General features: G+C 35.6%; 1 protein-coding gene and 2 pseudogenes across 1 annotated transcript; all 3 read left to right on the forward strand.

The window, feature by feature from the left end:
• Window positions 1-1,997: 1,997 nt before the first annotated feature.
• LOC120130107 lies at window positions 1,998-5,053 on the forward strand (annotated as a pseudogene).
• Window positions 5,054-5,599: 546 nt separating this feature from the next.
• Window positions 5,600-7,903, forward strand: LOC120130108. Its single transcript, XM_039147440.1, has 7 exons — window positions 5,600-5,644; window positions 5,763-5,836; window positions 6,159-6,407; window positions 6,730-6,815; window positions 6,918-6,988; window positions 7,622-7,694; window positions 7,770-7,903. Exons 1-7 carry the CDS (start codon window positions 5,600-5,602, stop codon window positions 7,901-7,903), a joined length of 732 nt encoding a protein of 243 aa, XP_039003371.1.
• A 550-nt stretch (window positions 7,904-8,453) lies between these two features.
• On the forward strand, window positions 8,454-13,086 carry LOC120130109 (annotated as a pseudogene).
• Window positions 13,087-18,699: the final 5,613 nt, after the last annotated feature.

An 18,699-nucleotide genomic window follows, 5' to 3' on the forward strand; every position in this document is an offset into this window, starting at 1 on the left:
CTTTTGGGGAAGAATATGTCACAGAAACTAGTACTAGTCAAATGTGCTCTTAGATTTGAGTATGTTCCTAGCAGTTTGGATGCGATGGCGCTAAGGTCAAGCATTTCTCTCTTGATATATTACCTGATGTACTCCTGTAATAGAGGAAATAGATTGCAGTTGTGCTTCACTTGGTTTTGTGTCTTCACCAATTTGTTACTTTTGAAACTTTAATAGAAAGGAAACAAAAACTTACTCAAATATAAATGATCATTTGTGTATTTTACCCCTTTTAATTTTATATATCCATTGTGCCACATCAATACTCCGTCAAAAGCCTAACGACAATTAATCCTTAATAACCACGTCTTAATTAAATAAAAACAAAAGTGACCAAATATTATGTTTTTATTTAATTCAGTGAGAAAGTGTACAAAACTTAAATGAAAGTGTCAATCATGTAATTTACCTTAAAGGAATTTAAAGGAATTAGAATACATGAGGTATGATATACTTGTATCCTATATAGTTTCTACGTTTATAGTAGACTATTATTATTCTTATCCATAGAGATAGAAGAGACCGAACCACATCAAATCTCTCGCACTATAATCAAGATATTTGCTTACTTGATTACCACGCAAGGCAAAGACTTATTATGTGAAACGCACCTTTAAGAAGGCGTAAATGACAATAAACACTATTATCTTAAGTAGGTTGGTAAATGAACTAAACGTTCAACAAACTGTTAGTGAACCGTTCGACGGGAAGTTCATTTATGTTTGTTTATTTATTAAATGAACGAACATGAATAAAATCTTAAGTTCGTTTAATTAAATGAAGACGGAAAAAAGACTCATTCATTTATTTACTTTCGTGAACATTCAATAATCTGTTTGTTTATGTTCATTCATTTATATTTGTTTATGTTCGTTCACTTATATTCAACCTAATCTCTAGACCCATTTGAAATATTGAGACAAAATTAATTTTAACCTTAAACTCATTAATATTTTAAAACCCAATTAATTTTAAACCGAAATAAAAAATACTCAAATCAATTAAAGAAATTATAAATCCTAAAATTATTTGGAAAGAAAAAAAAACTTCTCAAATATAAACCCAATTAATTTTATGTTCATTTATTTATGTTTATTTACGTTGGTTTATATATGTTCGTTCGTTTGTATTCGTTTATCATTTTAACGAACGAACATGAACAACCTAAATTTCTTAATGAACGAACATGAACAAGAAATTTTGTTTGTTTAGTTGTTCGTGTTCGTTTGTTTGTTTGTTTGGTTAAAGTTAAACGACCTAACATGAACATACTCTCGTTTATATTCGTTCGGATCATTTATAGGCCTAATCTTAAGTAACAAAATTGAGTGTCATTTTCGCTAAATTTATTTTGAATGATGTTATATTTAAAAATATTTATAAAAATGGTAATTTCTAATAATAAAGCATTAAAATAGAAACTACATCACTCGGTACTAAGCAGTTTGCAACATGAAATTGTTAAAATAAAAAGGAAAACATATTTTTTTGGATCAAAGAGGCATGAGGCCAATACAACGAACTAGTTTCTAAAGTAGGGAGGACCACATCGGTCCCTGTGCAAGAAATTAGAAATGTTCAACTGGGGGAATGGAGCATGTGTATAGAGTCATTGAGACTAGAGGTTCTTTTGGCTAAGACGTCGACAACGAAGTTGGCTTCGCGACGGATAAGGACAAAGTCAACCATTCAAGCTTTAGAAATCATGCAGGAAATCTCTCGAACAAGATCCAACGGACTGTTGTGGGAGTCGGGAGAGAGATGAGTTTTTGAGCCTCTGAGCAGTTTGTTTGACATTAGAGCTTTTCATAACCAACGTTCCAAGAAATGTGAAGGCCTTCGAGAATGCTCCAAAGCTTGGCATGGAGGGGTTGGGTTACTCCTAGGTATTTGTGAAAGCCTAAAATCCAATCTCCATCAGCATCTCGGAGGAGCCCACTAATCGTGTCAATGGAGTTATGAGGGTTGACTACTCCATCAGTGTTGATCGTAAGCCAATCATCTGGAACAGGCTTCCAACGAACTTCCATGGTGTAATCCAGCATCACCTATCTCATCGGAATGGCGGAGGAGTTGAGGTAGTGAATGGCCGACGTTTCATTAGGGCGAAAGAGCACAGTGTTGGGAAGGGCAGTGTTAGAAAAGATGGTTGAATTGCATCGTTTCCAAACCTGCCAAAGAAGAAAAGAGAACATGAGTTTCCAGGGAATTGGAATTCTTGTAAAGAGGACGTTGGTGTCGAGATTTGTGAGAATCCAATCTTGAAAGAGGCGTTGAAGAAGATCGGGGAGTTGTTACAGCGGGGAAAGGAGCGCAAGAGGTCATTGGTTATCTTATGTTGAATGATGAAGTTGTTAGCTGATGTGTATAGTCAGTTGTGTAGTTAGGGAAGCTGTTAGGGACGGTTGTTAAATGTTAGTTGTTAGCTGTTGAGTAGATACACTACAAGAAACTATACCTTTAATGACACACGAACGATGACACACGTTAATTTATGACTTACAAAAAATGTGTGTCATAAAAAAAATGTCATATTTCTTAAAATCTGAACGATTTATGACACACGCTAATTTATGACATATTTAATAGTCATAATCTAAAAAATTTAGCAAAAACACCGAGTACACTTTTCATTGTGTGTCATCTATAAAAGTCATCTTTTAATTTCCCCCATAATTTAACTTACGCATGCTTTCCCGCTTTCTCAACGCCCCCTCCCCTCTTCCCCAAAAACACCTTAATCCCCAAAACAAGCAACAGGGGATAAACAATGGGAATCAAAGGTCTGCTTAAATTCATGAAACCTTTCATTGAACCAATTCACATCAAGAAATATGCTGGCAAGCGGGTATTTCCTCGAATCCTTTTTTCTTCTCTTTTATTTCCATTTTTTCCTGCCCAACATATATGCTATTCTGCAAGTTTTGCAGGTGGGTATTGATGCTTATTCATGGTTACATAAAGAAGGTATTTTTGTTTCAGTTGTATGTGTATCTTCTCTCCTGAAGGTCGACTTTTCCAAGTCGGTATGTATATTTTAACTTTATTATTTTGGAATCTGGAAGAACTTTATTATTGTTATTATTTGTTTTTAAATTTTGATTTTGGAATAAACTGAGCAGAGTATGCGTTTAAGGCAGTGAAAGCATCTGGGATGGCATCCATTGGTGTTCGAGGAAAAGATTTCGTCTATGTTGTTACCCAGAAGAAAGTTCTCGTCTGTACTCTCCCTTTTACATTTCCTTTACTTCTTTATTTTTAGGATTAAAGTGATTTTAAGGTTTTCTTCAATTTGGGTATTTAATTTTGAATAATGCTATGCAGGACAAGTTAATGGATCAGACTAGTGTCACTCATCTTTTCCCTATTACCAAGTTCCTTGGATTATTGGCTACTGGCATGACAGGTTTATTTTTTTTTGCTAAATACCATTTTTTTATTTTGGTAAATATTTTTCTTAGATATTATTTGTTCGAATTGCCAAGATCTTTGTTTTTGTTGACTAGTGAATCAGGGTTTTGGGAATGTAAGGGATTCTGGGCTATAATGTTATATCTCTTTTCACACTGATGATAATTGGTATTTCCACTCTTCAGCTGATGCAAGGACCTTGGTCCAACAAGCAAGGAATGAAGCAGCTGAGTTTCAGTTTAGATATGGATATGAGATGCCTGTGGATGTATTGTCCAAATGGTATAGTTACTTGTATTATATTCTCTTGAACTTGACAATATTTAGTTATTTTGGAAAATTTGGATTTTGTATTTTCTGTATATCTCATATGGATAATGTTTGATCAAGCTTAATGACTTGAAGAGATCAATCATTTGGATACACACTGGATATAAATTTATGCGCTTTTACTTCTGTTAGTAGATATTTGAAAAATATTAAGATCTTGATCGTTTTAACATGAAAGTTGAAGCAGCTTTATCATCCTTATTTACTAGTTCATGGGTATAGTCTTGGTTCCAAAATTAATACGCACGACCAACCACATTTTAAATGTTATTTTGAATTCCTTATTGAAAATTGATCTATCTTTGATGTTTATGGTTCTCGTCCATTTTGATGTTCATACATTTAATTTAGCCTCTCATGCTTTATTGGTATATGATTGCAGACAAATCATAGGTTTATACTCAACATGTTTATATGAGGCCTCTTGGAGTTGGTAAACCTATGATTTCTTCAACATCCTACAATTTTGTTTTAAAAGTTTTTCTATCTTTATTTTTTCCATGGGAGATTTGCAACTTTTGAGTTGTTAATACACATGTAAGCAGATATATGCTTATGTGTAATTGTGTATTCTAGATAACTTACTCTGCTATTTTCTGTTTCCTTTTATGTGAAGTTGCCATGGTTTTGGGTATTGACGAAGAAAAGGGACCCCAACTCTACAAGTGTAATCCAACAGGCCATTTTTTATAGTCACGAGGTAGTTTGAAAGTTGATTTTATCGCTCATTATGTTTGGATTCTTGATTTTAGTTCTAAATGCCTGGTTCCAGAAGCCATATATTATTACTATAGTTATGATTCATAACTGTTTCTCTCAACTAGGTCTCTTTGACTATATTCTATATGGAAGTTTTGTTTTTGTTGAGAGTGTAGTACAAGATGCGACCACAATAATTTGGTTAAATTTTAGTTGGTTTAGGGTTTGCATTATGCATCTAGATTGAATTTTGGACTGATGTTCTGCAGGCAACCAGTGATGGATCGAAAGAACAAGAGGCAATTAATTTATTGGTAAAGAATATGAAGAATGACTCTGCTTTTACTTATGAGGAAACAATGCAGGTATATATATATATATATATATATATATATATATATATATATATCCTTTATGTATGTTAAAGGAAGTTATTAAATGTCACAAGTTTAACATTTGCTAACACTGTCGCATTTGTCTAATGTTTTATTTTCCTACTATTGTACAGACTGCTATTTCGGCTCTGCAATCTGTTCTTCAAGAGGATTTCAAGGCTACCAAGATAGAGGTATAACACGTCTGCCTATCATCTTTGTTTGTAGTGATTTTATTGCTATGTTGAGTCTGCAACCATATAAATGTATGAATGGATTATATCTTTCGTGTATTCTCACTCTAATCCAAATGTTGTTGTTTCTCTAATATAATTACATACGTAATTACGTATAACCACAGTCATTGTGCAAACTGAAATTATTCTTGTTTACCCTCTTTTTGAACTGTGGCTGATAAACATCTCAAGTATCAAATCCGATGTTCTTTTCTTGAGGTAGAGTTAATTGAATTATTTTGATTCTTATTTTTGACATAATTGGACTGCTTAGCGTTGTACTATTCTTGTTCCTTATCACTTCATTTTCAATTTTCTTTTGCAGATATACAATGAGCAAATAACAGATTTATTGGATCCAAATCAAAGAAACCTGTAGGTAGAAAGGATTATTATTTAATTTTTCAGTTTCCATTTTTTACTGGATGAAAAAATTGGGTTTTCTTATACTGTTCTATCATTTTTCATCTAGATAAGAAAAGATGTAAAAATAACTTTTCAGGTGAGAAGATGTCTTCTGAAACTACTAATTCCAATGCTGCAAGCAGCCAGGAGGTACCAGTTATAGCCCTAAAATGCTTTCTGTATAATTAAGTTGTCAGCCTTTCCATTGTTACTTGATGCTTTGGTTAAGCTTGTACTTCAGATTTGCATCCCCTTTTACTTGTTTCAGGATGGGGTTAATGATCTTCATGATTTGGATAGTTCACTTGCTTCATTTCCTATTAAGCCACTTCAGGCAGTCAAGTATGGCTTTTTTATGCTTGCATGATCTTACTATTTAAACAATTCACTATTATAACATAATTAAGATGACATTTTTATTAGCATTTGTCTCATTCAAAGGACCTCCAAGTCGTAATTATCTCCAATAGAAAGCAGTTTCTTGTCACAAGTGTCATTTAATTTTAAAATTATATGCTTTTTGCCATATCCTTCTCATATAGTTTAAGAACATATGTGTTATCTATTAGACAAAAAACTATTTTTTTCTGAAAAAGGGAAGGTTGTCAGTGTAATTGTTTTTGGGTAATTAGTTTCTTTTTTTGCAACTTTTTAATTGGTGCAGAGGCTCTTTTGACATTGGTGAAGGTGAGGGCGCCAATGGTCCAAATTGGAAAGGTGTTATGCCATTGGAAAGTAATACAAAGTCATCAAGACCCATGTACCAAGATACTGGAAGACATGAAGGTGAGAATTTTGGGCAAAGTGGCTCTTTCACATGTCAGATTATTCTAGAGCTTAAAAGGTACTTGAGCAGTACACTAATACCTGATAGTGCCTTTTCTACTAACAAGGTTACTGGAGATGGGGACATGTAAGCTTTCTTCTAAGTGAAGTTACCCTAAACCCTAAACTATTATCACCAAACATACATTGCTTAAAATAACTTTTTATGAAATATAGGATGTTCTTTCCCCATTATCATGCTCTAGATATGATGAGTTTCTGGATTATGTGGATTGCAAGTCTAGAGGAATCCTAGATGTATAATGTGGTACGCTGGGACTTTTCTACTTGGTTATTGTTCCTATATTTTGTAGTTAAAAGGAACAATTGTCTCCCACCATTACCACTAATTTTAATGGAAAAGGTTTGTATGCCAATTTATATTCAATTTTATCAACTTTGTTTTGCAGGGACTTCCCACAGCCTAAATTTCCATCTGAATGCAACTACAGTGGTCCATTGTACCACCAGAGGAGAGAAGCAAATAACACATCTGGTATAGCCTGGTTTTATTACCTTTCATTTCTGCTTAGAAGGGATGCTACTTATTTGTACGCAAATGAACTCTGTTTTGTTATCTTTGCTTCTTGCATATCAGAGGATGCTTCAGAAGGAGCAGTTGTTCAGCGAGGACGATTTAAGGTGACTTCAGCCGATCTTAGTCCCAAGGTACATTTGCTATGTATTGAAACTTTTACCTCTTTTATGTAAAGAAATTTGCAGCAGATTGGTTACAATCTTCTACTATTATTATGCTAATAGCCAATAACATGCAAATTTGTACTAATAAACTATTTGTACTTGAAATATACTTCACTTTAAATAAGTATAAATTATATTCTTATTTCATATTTTTTACTTAGGTTGGCGATGGGAAAGAAGAATACACGGATGGTGACATTGATGATATTTGCAAAGAATGGGTATCTTATGTGGAAAACTTTATATGCCGTGATATTTTGTCTCGATATATGATTACAATATTTTTGATAACTTAATGTTAATATATTATATGCAAATGGATTGCTTATATATAATATGATATATATATTTAGTATTATGAGGCATTAAATGTGATTTAGTTTGATTATTTGTCAATCTACAATATATATATATATATATATATATATATATTTATTGACGTGTGCTTCAATGACACGCAATGTAAGTCATAAATGCGTGTCATAAATTTATGATACACAAATGTTTGTCGTCTTCATTTATGACGGGCGCTTTAATGACGCGCAATGTGCGCCATAGATTTATGACACACAATTGCGTGTCATCTGATATTTATGTCAGTGGCTTCAACGACGCGTATTTGTGTTATCTGCACCCATAGGGGTTTTTTCTAGTAGTGATATAAGGGCTGCCTGTAAACACTTGTATATAAGTAGTGTTATAGTTCAATAAACAATATGTATTCTGTTTTTACACTTTGATGTTGTAGTTACTTCCTCACATGGTATCAATTGCCATAAGTTCCTGGAGCCTCGTGTTTCTTGCTGCGTAACTCAGAGCGTTCTTGTTAAGCGTGGAAGGTGGTTGTTCAATAAGTTAGGTATGGTGTTCTTGGTTGATTAACGGATCTCTATGTGTTTCTTGCTTCTTTTTCTACTGAATGTTGTGATTCGATGTTCACTAACAAGAAAATCAATGTGTTATTAAATGAAATAAATTTCTTGTTGTGCACTACAAGAAAATATACCTTTAATGACACACGAACGATGACACACGCTGATTTATGACTTGCAAAAAATGTGTGTCATAAAAAAATGTCATGTTTCTTAAAATCTGAACGATTTATGACTTACAATAATGTGTGTCATATTTAATAGTCATAATCCAAAAATTTTAGCAAACACACGGAGTACACTTTTCATTGTGTGTCATCTCTAAAAGTTGTCTTTTAATTCCCCCCCATAATTTTCATCACGTACGCATGCTTTCCCGGTTCTAGTCCATTTTGTCGTTTCAAAAAGAAAATTTTCATTCAGGGATATTGGGACAAAATGGAAAACAACTTCGTTCTCCCATGTCCCATTATCTTATTCACTATCCTCTCCTATCCCAGTATCTTACTAACTATCCTCTCCTATCTCAGTATCTTCAACTCCATTTTTTCGTTTCAAAAATGGTGGCACTCGTTGCAGGGACGCCATGGATGAGAATCAGAGTAATCCCTGAATTCGCTCATCCGCTTATTTTTTAACGCCATTTTCGTAGAAATTTCTCCGTTCGCGCTTTAGTTAATAGCAATACACCGGGAGTCCAGTTTGCTCCTTCTCCGACCGACAATATCCACGTCGGCGGTGCTCGAACTGCTCTCTTCAACTACTTATTCGCTAGGTTTTTTTCCTCTCTTTTTTTTACATCTTGTGCGTTGTTATTTTGTTTCTAACTTCGTAGAATTTTGATGATTTTCTCTTTTCTGTTCTTTATTTTTTTCTCTTAAGATCTAAGGGAGGAAAATTTATGCTGAGAATCGAGGATACTGATTTGGAGAGGTCGTCGTGAGAATCGGAGGAGGCTGTTCTTCGAGATTTAGCTTGGCTTGGACTTGACTAGGATGAAAGTACTATTTATATGTTGTTTCCATTGTCTTTCCGCTTTAATTAAATTGGTTTGAAATTTATTGCTTCAAATCTTCAATTTTACATGTATGGTTCGATTGTGTTTGTCACTTTTAGCATTAAGTTTATATTGATTCTATCACTTTCCATGTAGGCCCTGGCATTGGTGGGGATTATGGTCCTTATCGAAAATCTGAAAGAAATTCTATGTATAAACAATATGCTGAGAAGCTCTTAGAATCTGCTCAGGTTTATCGTTGCTTTTGTTCCAATGAGGTAATTGATTTTAAGACATTGCAAATGTGGGATATTTGTACCTTGAATTACAATTTTTGTCCTTCATTTCATCGGAATGCCTCTAGGAATTAGAATAACACTATTCCTTTGGAGACAAAAGTTTGAATTTTGTGTCTCACATAACATAACCTTTAATTCAAATGAACTATGATTATGTGTTTCGAAGCATGCTCAAATTTTAACATTTGACTAATAAGATTTTTTGTCTCTTGATTTGAGGAATTTTGGCTTTAAGCATCATTATCTATAAGTTTCAGTGGTCCATCAACAACAGAATGTAGATATATCCGTAATTTACTTTTACAGGCACTAATTTGTTTGATAGTATTATGAAGGTTAGCTGGAAATTGGACACACTTGGGGATTTTGTTATAATGAGGAGCAATGGTCAACTTGTTTACAACTTTTGTGTTACTGTTGATGATGCTACCATGTTTATTTCATATGTTAAATGGTAATTGAGAGAATAATTGATTATCTTTTTGCTACATCTAATATATGTTCTGTTAGAACATTTTTAGTCCTTTATTCTAACACTCTCTATACTAGCATTTCAGAGTAGAAGAGCATTTACCTAAGACTCTAAGACAATCCTTAATATACAAGGTAATGTTAAAGGGCTTCATTTATTTATTTATTTTTGTTAATATTTAGTGGCTTTCGGAGTTTTTGGTTTCATTTCACCAATTTAAGGAAGCTAATCTTTAATCTGGAAAAAAAATTACTACAGGCTCTGGGATTCCCCATGCCTTCCTTTGCCCATGTTTCTTTGATTCTTGCACCTGATAGGAGCAAATTGTCAAAACGTCATGGTGCAACTTCAGTTGGTCAAGTAGTTATATTCATTCTAATTTGTTTCATGGAAAATGTTGTAAAATAATTGTATCATCTCCTTGGTTTCCATAGGGTCTACAATATCTTTTTCAATTGAGGATTAAAAGTTTCCACGTTTAACAATTATGTTGTTCCAGTTCAGAGATATGGGGTATCTGCCTCAGGCAATGATGAATTACTTGGCACTTCTAAGTTGGGGTGATGGAACTGAAAATGAATTTTTCACCATTGATCAATTTGGTTAGTTTTCCCTTTCACTTGTATTGATCCGTGTGCCTCTCTATTTCTAAGTCCTAACGAGCTTACTATTCCTCGTCTCCTCTCTGTGAAAAAGAGTGTAAGAAATAGAACGAGGAAAGTGAAATTATGATCCAACTTTGACAGAATATTTGGATGATTTCAATTTTACTAATTGTCAATTCAATCTTGTTTTCATGCAATTCAAAGTTGAAAATTTCTCAATTGGTTGTGTAAACAAAAGTGGTGTTGTTTTTTACTCTACCAACTTCTCTATGCTTTTATACTATAGCCATTATGGTTATATTTTTCATGTACCACTGATATGCCTTGGTCTTGTTATTTGAGGAACGGGCGTTGGCACTTATTATTAGGTTTGTTGGTTTTTAGTAGGGGCGAGCAAAGAAACTAAGCAAACCAAAAACCGACCTAGTGCCATATAATCCCGGGTTTATTTTTTCATTTGATTATCAATATATTTTAGTAACTTAATTTGGTTTTTGGTTTTTATAGAAGACATTGGGTGTTGGCGGTGATAGATATGAAAGCAACAAGTTGTTATTATATTGATTCCTTGGGGCCCAACAATGTCCATCAACAATTGAAGCAGATTATTGATGCGTAAGTAACATAAATTATCGAAACATTATAGTAAATTCTTTGATATATTTCATCAATTTTTATAGGGAAATGATATTGTACACTACTCAAAGTGGATCTAACAAAAGGGTTAGCCTCAATTGGATCAATGTTTTGGTGAGGACTTCGATCATTCCTTATTTAAATTGCAGCTTTCATTTTGACTAATCGTTTATTGTAAACTGTTTGTAGTGTCCCCGTCAGTCGGGAGGTACCGAGTGTGGATATTATATTTGTAAGTTCATGAAATAGATAGTCGAGAACGGACTTGAAGTAATGGTCAATAAGAATGTAAGCAAACTTTTCTGATACACATTTGTCATATCATACATACACATTAGTCATACAACTATCATATGGCCTTGAAGTAGGATGCTATTCTAAACAAATTAATGCAACTACTTGTTAGCAAGACTGAAAACTGTGAATTAGTTCCGTGATAATGTATATAATTTATATGGGAAGTTTTACTAATTAAATGTGTACAATTTATTTTTACATATGCTTCAAAGAATGCATATGTAAAATTGGTCATTTTAGTACTCTTTTATAGTTATATACTTCACTTTAAATAAGTATAAATTATCTACTTATTTCATATTTTTTTACTTAGGTTGGCAATAGGAAGGAAGAATACACGGATGATGACATTGATGATATTCGCAAAGAATGGGTATCTTATGTGGCAAACTTTATCATGGCGAGATATTTTGTATCGACATATGATTACAATATTTTTGATAACTTAATGTTAATATATTGTATGCAAAAGGATTGCTTATATATAATTTGATATATATATTTAGTATTATGAGGCATTAAATGTGATTTAGTTTGATTATTTGTCAATTTACAATATATATATATATATATATATATATAAAATTTACGACATACAATCACGACACATGAATGTGTTATCTTTTTTAATGATGTGTGCTTCAATGACACACAATGTAAGTAAAAAATGCGTGTCATAAATTTATGACACACAAATGTGTCTCATCTTCATTTATGATGGGGGCTTCAATGACGCGCAATGCGCGTCATAGATTTATGACACACAATTGTGTGTCATCTGAGATTTATGACGGTGGCTTCAATGACGCACATTTGTGTGTCATCTGTACCCATAGATGATGTGCAATGCGTGTCATGAAAGGGGTTTTCTTAGTAATGGTGGAAACAAGAAGTTTTTCTTACTGTTCCTAGTCATAGACTTGAGTGACTTCTCACCGGTGTTATGTAATCTCCACCAGAGATGGTTGTTTATGAAGATGGCCGCTTGGTTCCCAATGAAGCTTATGATGATTTTGTAGCCCAATACAGTGCGTTAGCATCATGGTTACTGTCTACCATCAATCCACATCTTCTATCTCAGTTTGTGGGAGCTGAGACAGTTGCATCGATATGGGCTACTGTGTTGCAATACTTTGCAACTAGGTTTTCAACCTCAGTGATGAGTTTACATTGTAAACTTCAGTCTCTCAATAAAGGAGAAGAAAATATGCGAGTTTACATTACTAAAGTCAAAGAAATTTTTGATGCTTTGGCTTCATGTGGAAGCCTGATTCCTCTTGTAGGACATATGCCAACATTTTGAAAGGCCTATCATGTGAATATCATCCGTTTATGGCTGTTATTACGTCGAGTGGTGACATGTTTCCCTTAGATAAGGTTTGTACCATGATGATAGATGCAGAGATGCAGATCGCTGGTTTTGCAGCTCAAGAAGAAACGGTGATGGTTGCGCCTCATATTGCTCGTGGGGTTGGTTTAGGTGATTACTCTAAACGGTCTTATTCAAGCTATGATAGAGATCATATGACTATTGCTTGGTCAGGTGGTAGGTCAGGTGGTCGACCAGGTCGAGGATGAGGTAGGCCTCGTATTCAGTGTCAACTTTGTGGTAAATTTGGGCACTTAGTTGATCGTTGTTGGCATTGTTATGATGAATCATTTCAGATTGTTAGTAACAATCAACCCGGATATGATGAAGAACCTGCTAAGGCTCACAATGTTGCATATGATAAGTGTTCATGTATGTTTTCTTCGAAGGGGTATCGACTTCATGCTTCAACCAGTGATGATGCATCAATGGCTGAGCAGGATCAGTGGGTTATTGACTCTGGAGCTACCCACCATGTCACTACAGATGCAGATGTTATAATTCACAAAACTAGTTAGAGTGGTCCAGGTAAGCTAGTTGTGGGTGATGGTTCTTCATTACTTGTCGATTTGGTTGGCAGTACAGTTATGAAGTCTGCTTCTAGAGTATTGCTAGTTAATGATTTAGTTCATGTACCTGGCATAACAAAAAACTTGTTATCTGTGTCCAATTTTGTTAGGGACAATAATGTGGTGTTTGAATTCTATGCACAAGGTTGTTGTTTTCGTGATGCAGTTAATGGAGAGGTGATTTTTCAAGGAAGAATGCAAGAGGGACTTTATGTGTTTCCTAGTACTACTATGTCGACTGTTTGTAAAAATGCTTGTGTAAATGTTGCTACAGCTGGTGATGTTTACAGTCTTTGGCATAGAAGGTTTGGGCATGCATTATATGATACAGTTACTAGTGTATGCAAAGCTATTGATGTACAAGTTAATAAATATGTGAATAAAATTTTTGAAACATGCTGCATTGGTAAAAGCCATAAGTTGCTATTCTGTCATTTCAAGACTGTCTATACTGAACCCTTTCAACTTGTGTACACTGATATATGGGGACCAGCTCATGTAGCTTCAAATGGTTATTACTATTATTTGTCGTTTGTTGATGCTTATTCAAGACACCCTTGGGTCTATTTTTTGAAAGAACGATCGCAAGCAGTAAACACGTTCAAGGTGTTTCAGCAAATGGTTGCAACTCAGTTTGGGCTGTCTGTAAAGGTTGTGCAAAGTAAATGGGGTGGAGAGTATCGTAATCTATCATCTGTGTTGTTAAAAAAAGGGATTCTATATTATGTTGCTTGCCCGATACATCTTAGCAGAATGGTGTGGTCGAAAGGAAGCATCGACACATCATTGAGCTTGCCTTGGTTTTGCTAGCAGAAGCTGCTATGCCCTTGTGTTATTGGTATTATGCAACCATTACTACAACATTTCTTATCAATCGACTTCCTGCTAAGGTTTTGGATAGGTTGTCACCTTCTGAAAGATTGTTGGGAAAGAAGCCAGATTATGATTTCATGAGAGTCTTTGGGTGTAAATTCTTTCTTCACTTGAGGCTGTTTCAGCAGCACAAACTTGAATTTCGTTCTCATCCATGTACATTCCTTAGTCACAGCCCTAATTACAAAGGCTACATGTGTTTAGCAACTGGTGGCAGGATATATGTTTCCAGACATGTCATTTTTTATGAGTGTACCTTTCATTTTGCAGGGGTTGAGGGATCGAGTAATACATCCGTATCTAATAAACAAAAGTCTATAGGACTTGAGGTTGTTACTAATATGAGGCAATTTCGAGTCAACACAGCTGGTGCATGTCAAGGAAAAACTTCTAATGATATGAATATGGCTGCCTTGACTGAAGCTAATCCACAGGAAGTACTTAATGCAGGTGAAGACAGTATGGATTGAAACTCTGGTCATATGGGTCAGGTCATAGTTGATATGGGTGAAACTTCCCTAGAAGCTACAACTCAACAAAATGTAGATGAAGAAGGTGGTGAAGTTGGTACAGCTGAAGCTCTTGAATCAGCAAGTCAAAGGCAGTTTGTGGCAGTACCTTATTCATTTGACAATGTTGCCTCTTTAAGAGATGACAATGATGCTAGTTCGTTGAATCAACATTCGATGCTGACAAGGAGTAAGTGTGGGATATTTAAGCCTAAGTTGTATGTGGCTGGCTATGATGACATAGAACCTCTTAATATTCATGTAGCAATTTAGTCACCTCACTGGAGAGCAATAATGCATACAGAGGTAGAAGCTTTAAGGAGGAATTATACGTGGACCCTACCTGAAGGACGGTCAGTGGTGGGGTGAAAATGGATGTTCAAATTAAAAAAGAACCCTGATGGTTCTATTAGTAGGTATAAAGCTATATTAGTAGCTAAAGGCTTTTCTCAAGTGCCAGGACATGATTTTGGTGAAACATTCAGTCCAGTTGTCAGATTTGCAACGTTGAATGTAGTTCTTTCATTAACTGTTACGAATGGTTGGTAATTACACCAAGTGGATGTGAACAATGCGTTTTTTCATGATGATTTGCATGAAGAGGTGTTCATACAGCAACCACCTAGGTTCGAGCAAGTAGTTGATGATGGTAGTCCCTTGGTGTGCAGGTTAAAGAAGGCATTGTATGGTTTGCGCCAAGCCCCTTGAAACTGGCTTGACAAACTAAAGAACTGCCTAGTTAAGATTGGGTTTAAAGAGTCTTCAGTAGATACATCGTTGTTTGTTCGTTGGTCAGATGGTCAATGTGTTTACATACTCGTGTGTGTTGATGATATAGTGTTGACTGGAAGTTCCAACAAGCAGATTGAAGAAGTAGTGAAATTGCTTGGAAGTGAATTTTCCTTGAAGGACCTTGGTGATCTACATTATTTTCCAGGCATAGAAGTTAAGCGTTGTGGTAGCTCGTTAATTCTTAGCCAAAGCAAGTTTATCCTTGAGCTCTTGATGTAGACAAAAATGAGCACTACCAATCCTGCATCTATACCCATGCATGTGTCTGCTAAGTTGAGTCATAATGCGGGGGTGTTGCTTCAGGATGCCTATGAGTATCGAAGCATTATAGGTGCATTGTTATATGCTTGTCACACTTGTCCAGACATTACCTTCAGTGTCAATAAGGTAGCATAGTACATGCATGCTCCAAGACAAGAACATCTTGATGCAGTTAAGAGGATTTTGAGGTATTTGGTGGGAATAATTAATCATGGATTGGTCATAGCACCTGCAGTGGTAGGATTCAATATTGCAGCCTTTGCTGATGCTGATTGGACTGCAAACACTAATGATCGCAAGTCTGTCTCTGGATATTGTGTGTTTGTAGGTGATAATCTTGTAATGTAGAACTCAAGGAAACAAAAGTCAGTTTCTAGGTCAACTATGGAGGCTGAGTATAGAACTATAACAGATGTTACTACTGAAACAACATGGGTGGATGCTGTTCTAAGTGATTTGGGTGTTGCAAAACATAAAATTCCAATAGTTTGGTGCGATAACAACAATGTTGTAGCCATGACAGCCAATCCTATCTATCATGCAAAGAGTAAACATATTGAGCTTGATGTTCACTTTGTTCGTGAAAAGGTGGCATTGAAGCAAGTGTTGGTGAACTATGTGCCAGAAACTCAGGTTGCTGATGGATTCATAAAGCCATTGGTTGCTGCTCGATTTGAAGTGGTTAAAGCCAGGGTAAATGTACAATATTTTCTTTGAGAGAAAGAAGAAGTAGTAGGGAGAATGTTGAATGATGAAGTTGTTAGTTGATGTGTATAGTTAGTTGTGTAGTTAGGGAAGCTGTTAGGGACGGTTATTAAATGTTAGTTGTTATTTGTTGAGCAGTTATAAGGGTTGACTGTAAAAACTTGTATATAAGTAGTGTTATAGTTCAATCAATAGTATGCATTATGGTTTTACACTTTGATGTTGTAGCTATTTCCTCGAATCTTACAATCATGAAGAATGTGCAAGGCAGTTTCAACATATGAGTCGCAAATATGACAAGAAGGGTCATCGGTGAGGCAGTGCTTCCATCTGCTGTGATTTGAGAGGAGCCTATCGCTGAAAGAAATCCAGAGAAAGAATTTGATGCGCTCAAGAATATTGGAGAAGATTTGAGAGGAGCCTATCGCTGTGATTTGAGAGGAGCCTTAGTATTCCAATCAGCGGCCAATAAGGAGTGATAAGTTGACTAGATGGAGAAGGTTTCATTTGTCTCAGAAATATAGAAATAACAGTCCCGACCAGCATGCTCGATAGGAGGATGAATATTGGGGATATGGTCGATAACCTGAGGGATAATGAGGTGAGGTTAGAGGGGTGAATTTTAGGAACCACTAGGGGTTATGGTTCATAGACGAGCAGGTCGTCTTTAATAACGATAGAGGTCGTTTGCCAATTGATAAGGGGGCCAAGTTGGGGTATCCAGGAGTCATGCCAGAATCAGACAAGCTGGCCATCAGCTACAGACCATGATAAAAGGCCACAAAAGGTAGGCCAAATAATGGCCACAACATGCTAGAGGAATAAATAGTTCGAACAAGTGATTTAGTTAGGGAAATGTCCAAAATTTTGTATTTTTTATTGAGGAGGGAAATCCAATAACTATTAGGACGCAACAATAAGGTGTAGCATATTTTTATGTAAAAGGTTGTGTTTTGATTTCGGAGGTTATGGAGACAAGGCCACCATTATTGCGAGGTTGGGTCAAAAGGCTCCAAGGGATGAGGGGAATGCCTTTGTTGTTATCATTTGATCCCTAAATAAACTTCCTTATAAAAGTTTTGATGTCGTCATAAACACGAGAATGGAACCTACAAGTCTCCATAAAGTAGGTCGGAATGGTGGAGAAGACATCTTTGGCAAGGGTAACTCTATAAATAAAGGTGAGATTTTTTTGTTGCCTAACCTTCGACCCTTTTACGAATTTTCTCAAGAATAAAGCTAAAGAAATCACACATAACTCGTTTTTGAATGACATTAGTACCGAGGTAAGTGCCAAGATTAAAGACTTGATTGATGTCGTGGGTGGAGCACATAGCGTGAGCCTCGGTAGGGTGGGTGTTAACGTAGAAGAAAACTTGAGATTGGGCCAGAGAATTGAACAAATTCATCAAGGATATTTGAAATAAGGTTAGCCTAGTCCATGGTAGCTTTAGAGAAGAGGATGAGGTCATTAGCGAAGAAGAGATGAGAAATCGAAAGTCCTCTAACAAGTTTGAAAGGGGACCAGTTACCGCCCAAAATGGCCTTAGAGATGCAATGACAAGTCTCTCCATGGTGAGGATGAAAATGTAAGAGGAGACGGGATCATCTTAGCGAATACCTCTCTCATGGGTGAAAGAGTTGCGAAGGGACCCGTTGATCTGGACTTACATGGTGGAGGGGGAGATACAGTGTATAATCAGAAGGGAGATAGAGGGAGGAAAACCGACCTCAGGCTTTTTTCGAGGTCAATCTTCACACCTATCCAATCGAAGCTACCTTTTTGGATTTCATAGAGTGCATACTTTCTGATTAATGATCACGTTCTCAGAGATGTTACAGCCAGAGATGAAGTTGGTTTGGTTGGGAGCGATAAGACGGGGAAGAATATTTTTGAGTCTACGAACAAGAAGTTTGGTTATGAGCTTGTAGAGGATTGAGAAAAGACTTATAAGACGAAACTCTTTGAAGCTAGAGGGTCTGTAAGATTTAGGGATAAGAATGAGAATGATCCTATTAAGAATAGGGTTAATGGGTTAACCAGAGAATGCAAATTGGATCATGTTGCAAATGGAGAGACCAACAATACTCCAGTACTTCTGGAAGAAGTGGGCATGAAGGTCGTCAGCTCCGGGGAACTTGAGTAGGACTATGGAGAAGAGAGTTTCCTTGATTCAAAAAGGTCAAGAATATTATCCAAAGGCTTTATAAAATCAATGAGAAGACGATGAAAGAAACCCGAGAGAGGGAATTTACTAAAAACCTCACCATCAGAGGAGTAAAGGTTCTTAAAGAAGCGGGTAGCTTCCTCATGGATGAGATCATAATCATTGCACCATTCACTAGAAGGGAGGAGAATAGAAGCAATACGATTGGAGTGTCTTTTCATTATAGCTTTTTTTATGGATGTAAGAGGTGTTTC

Source organism: Hibiscus syriacus, unplaced genomic scaffold, assembly GCF_006381635.1.
Source record: "Hibiscus syriacus cultivar Baekdansim isolate YM2019G1 unplaced genomic scaffold, ASM638163v2 tig00110511_pilon, whole genome shotgun sequence".
NCBI lineage: Eukaryota > Viridiplantae > Streptophyta > Magnoliopsida > Malvales > Malvaceae > Hibiscus > Hibiscus syriacus.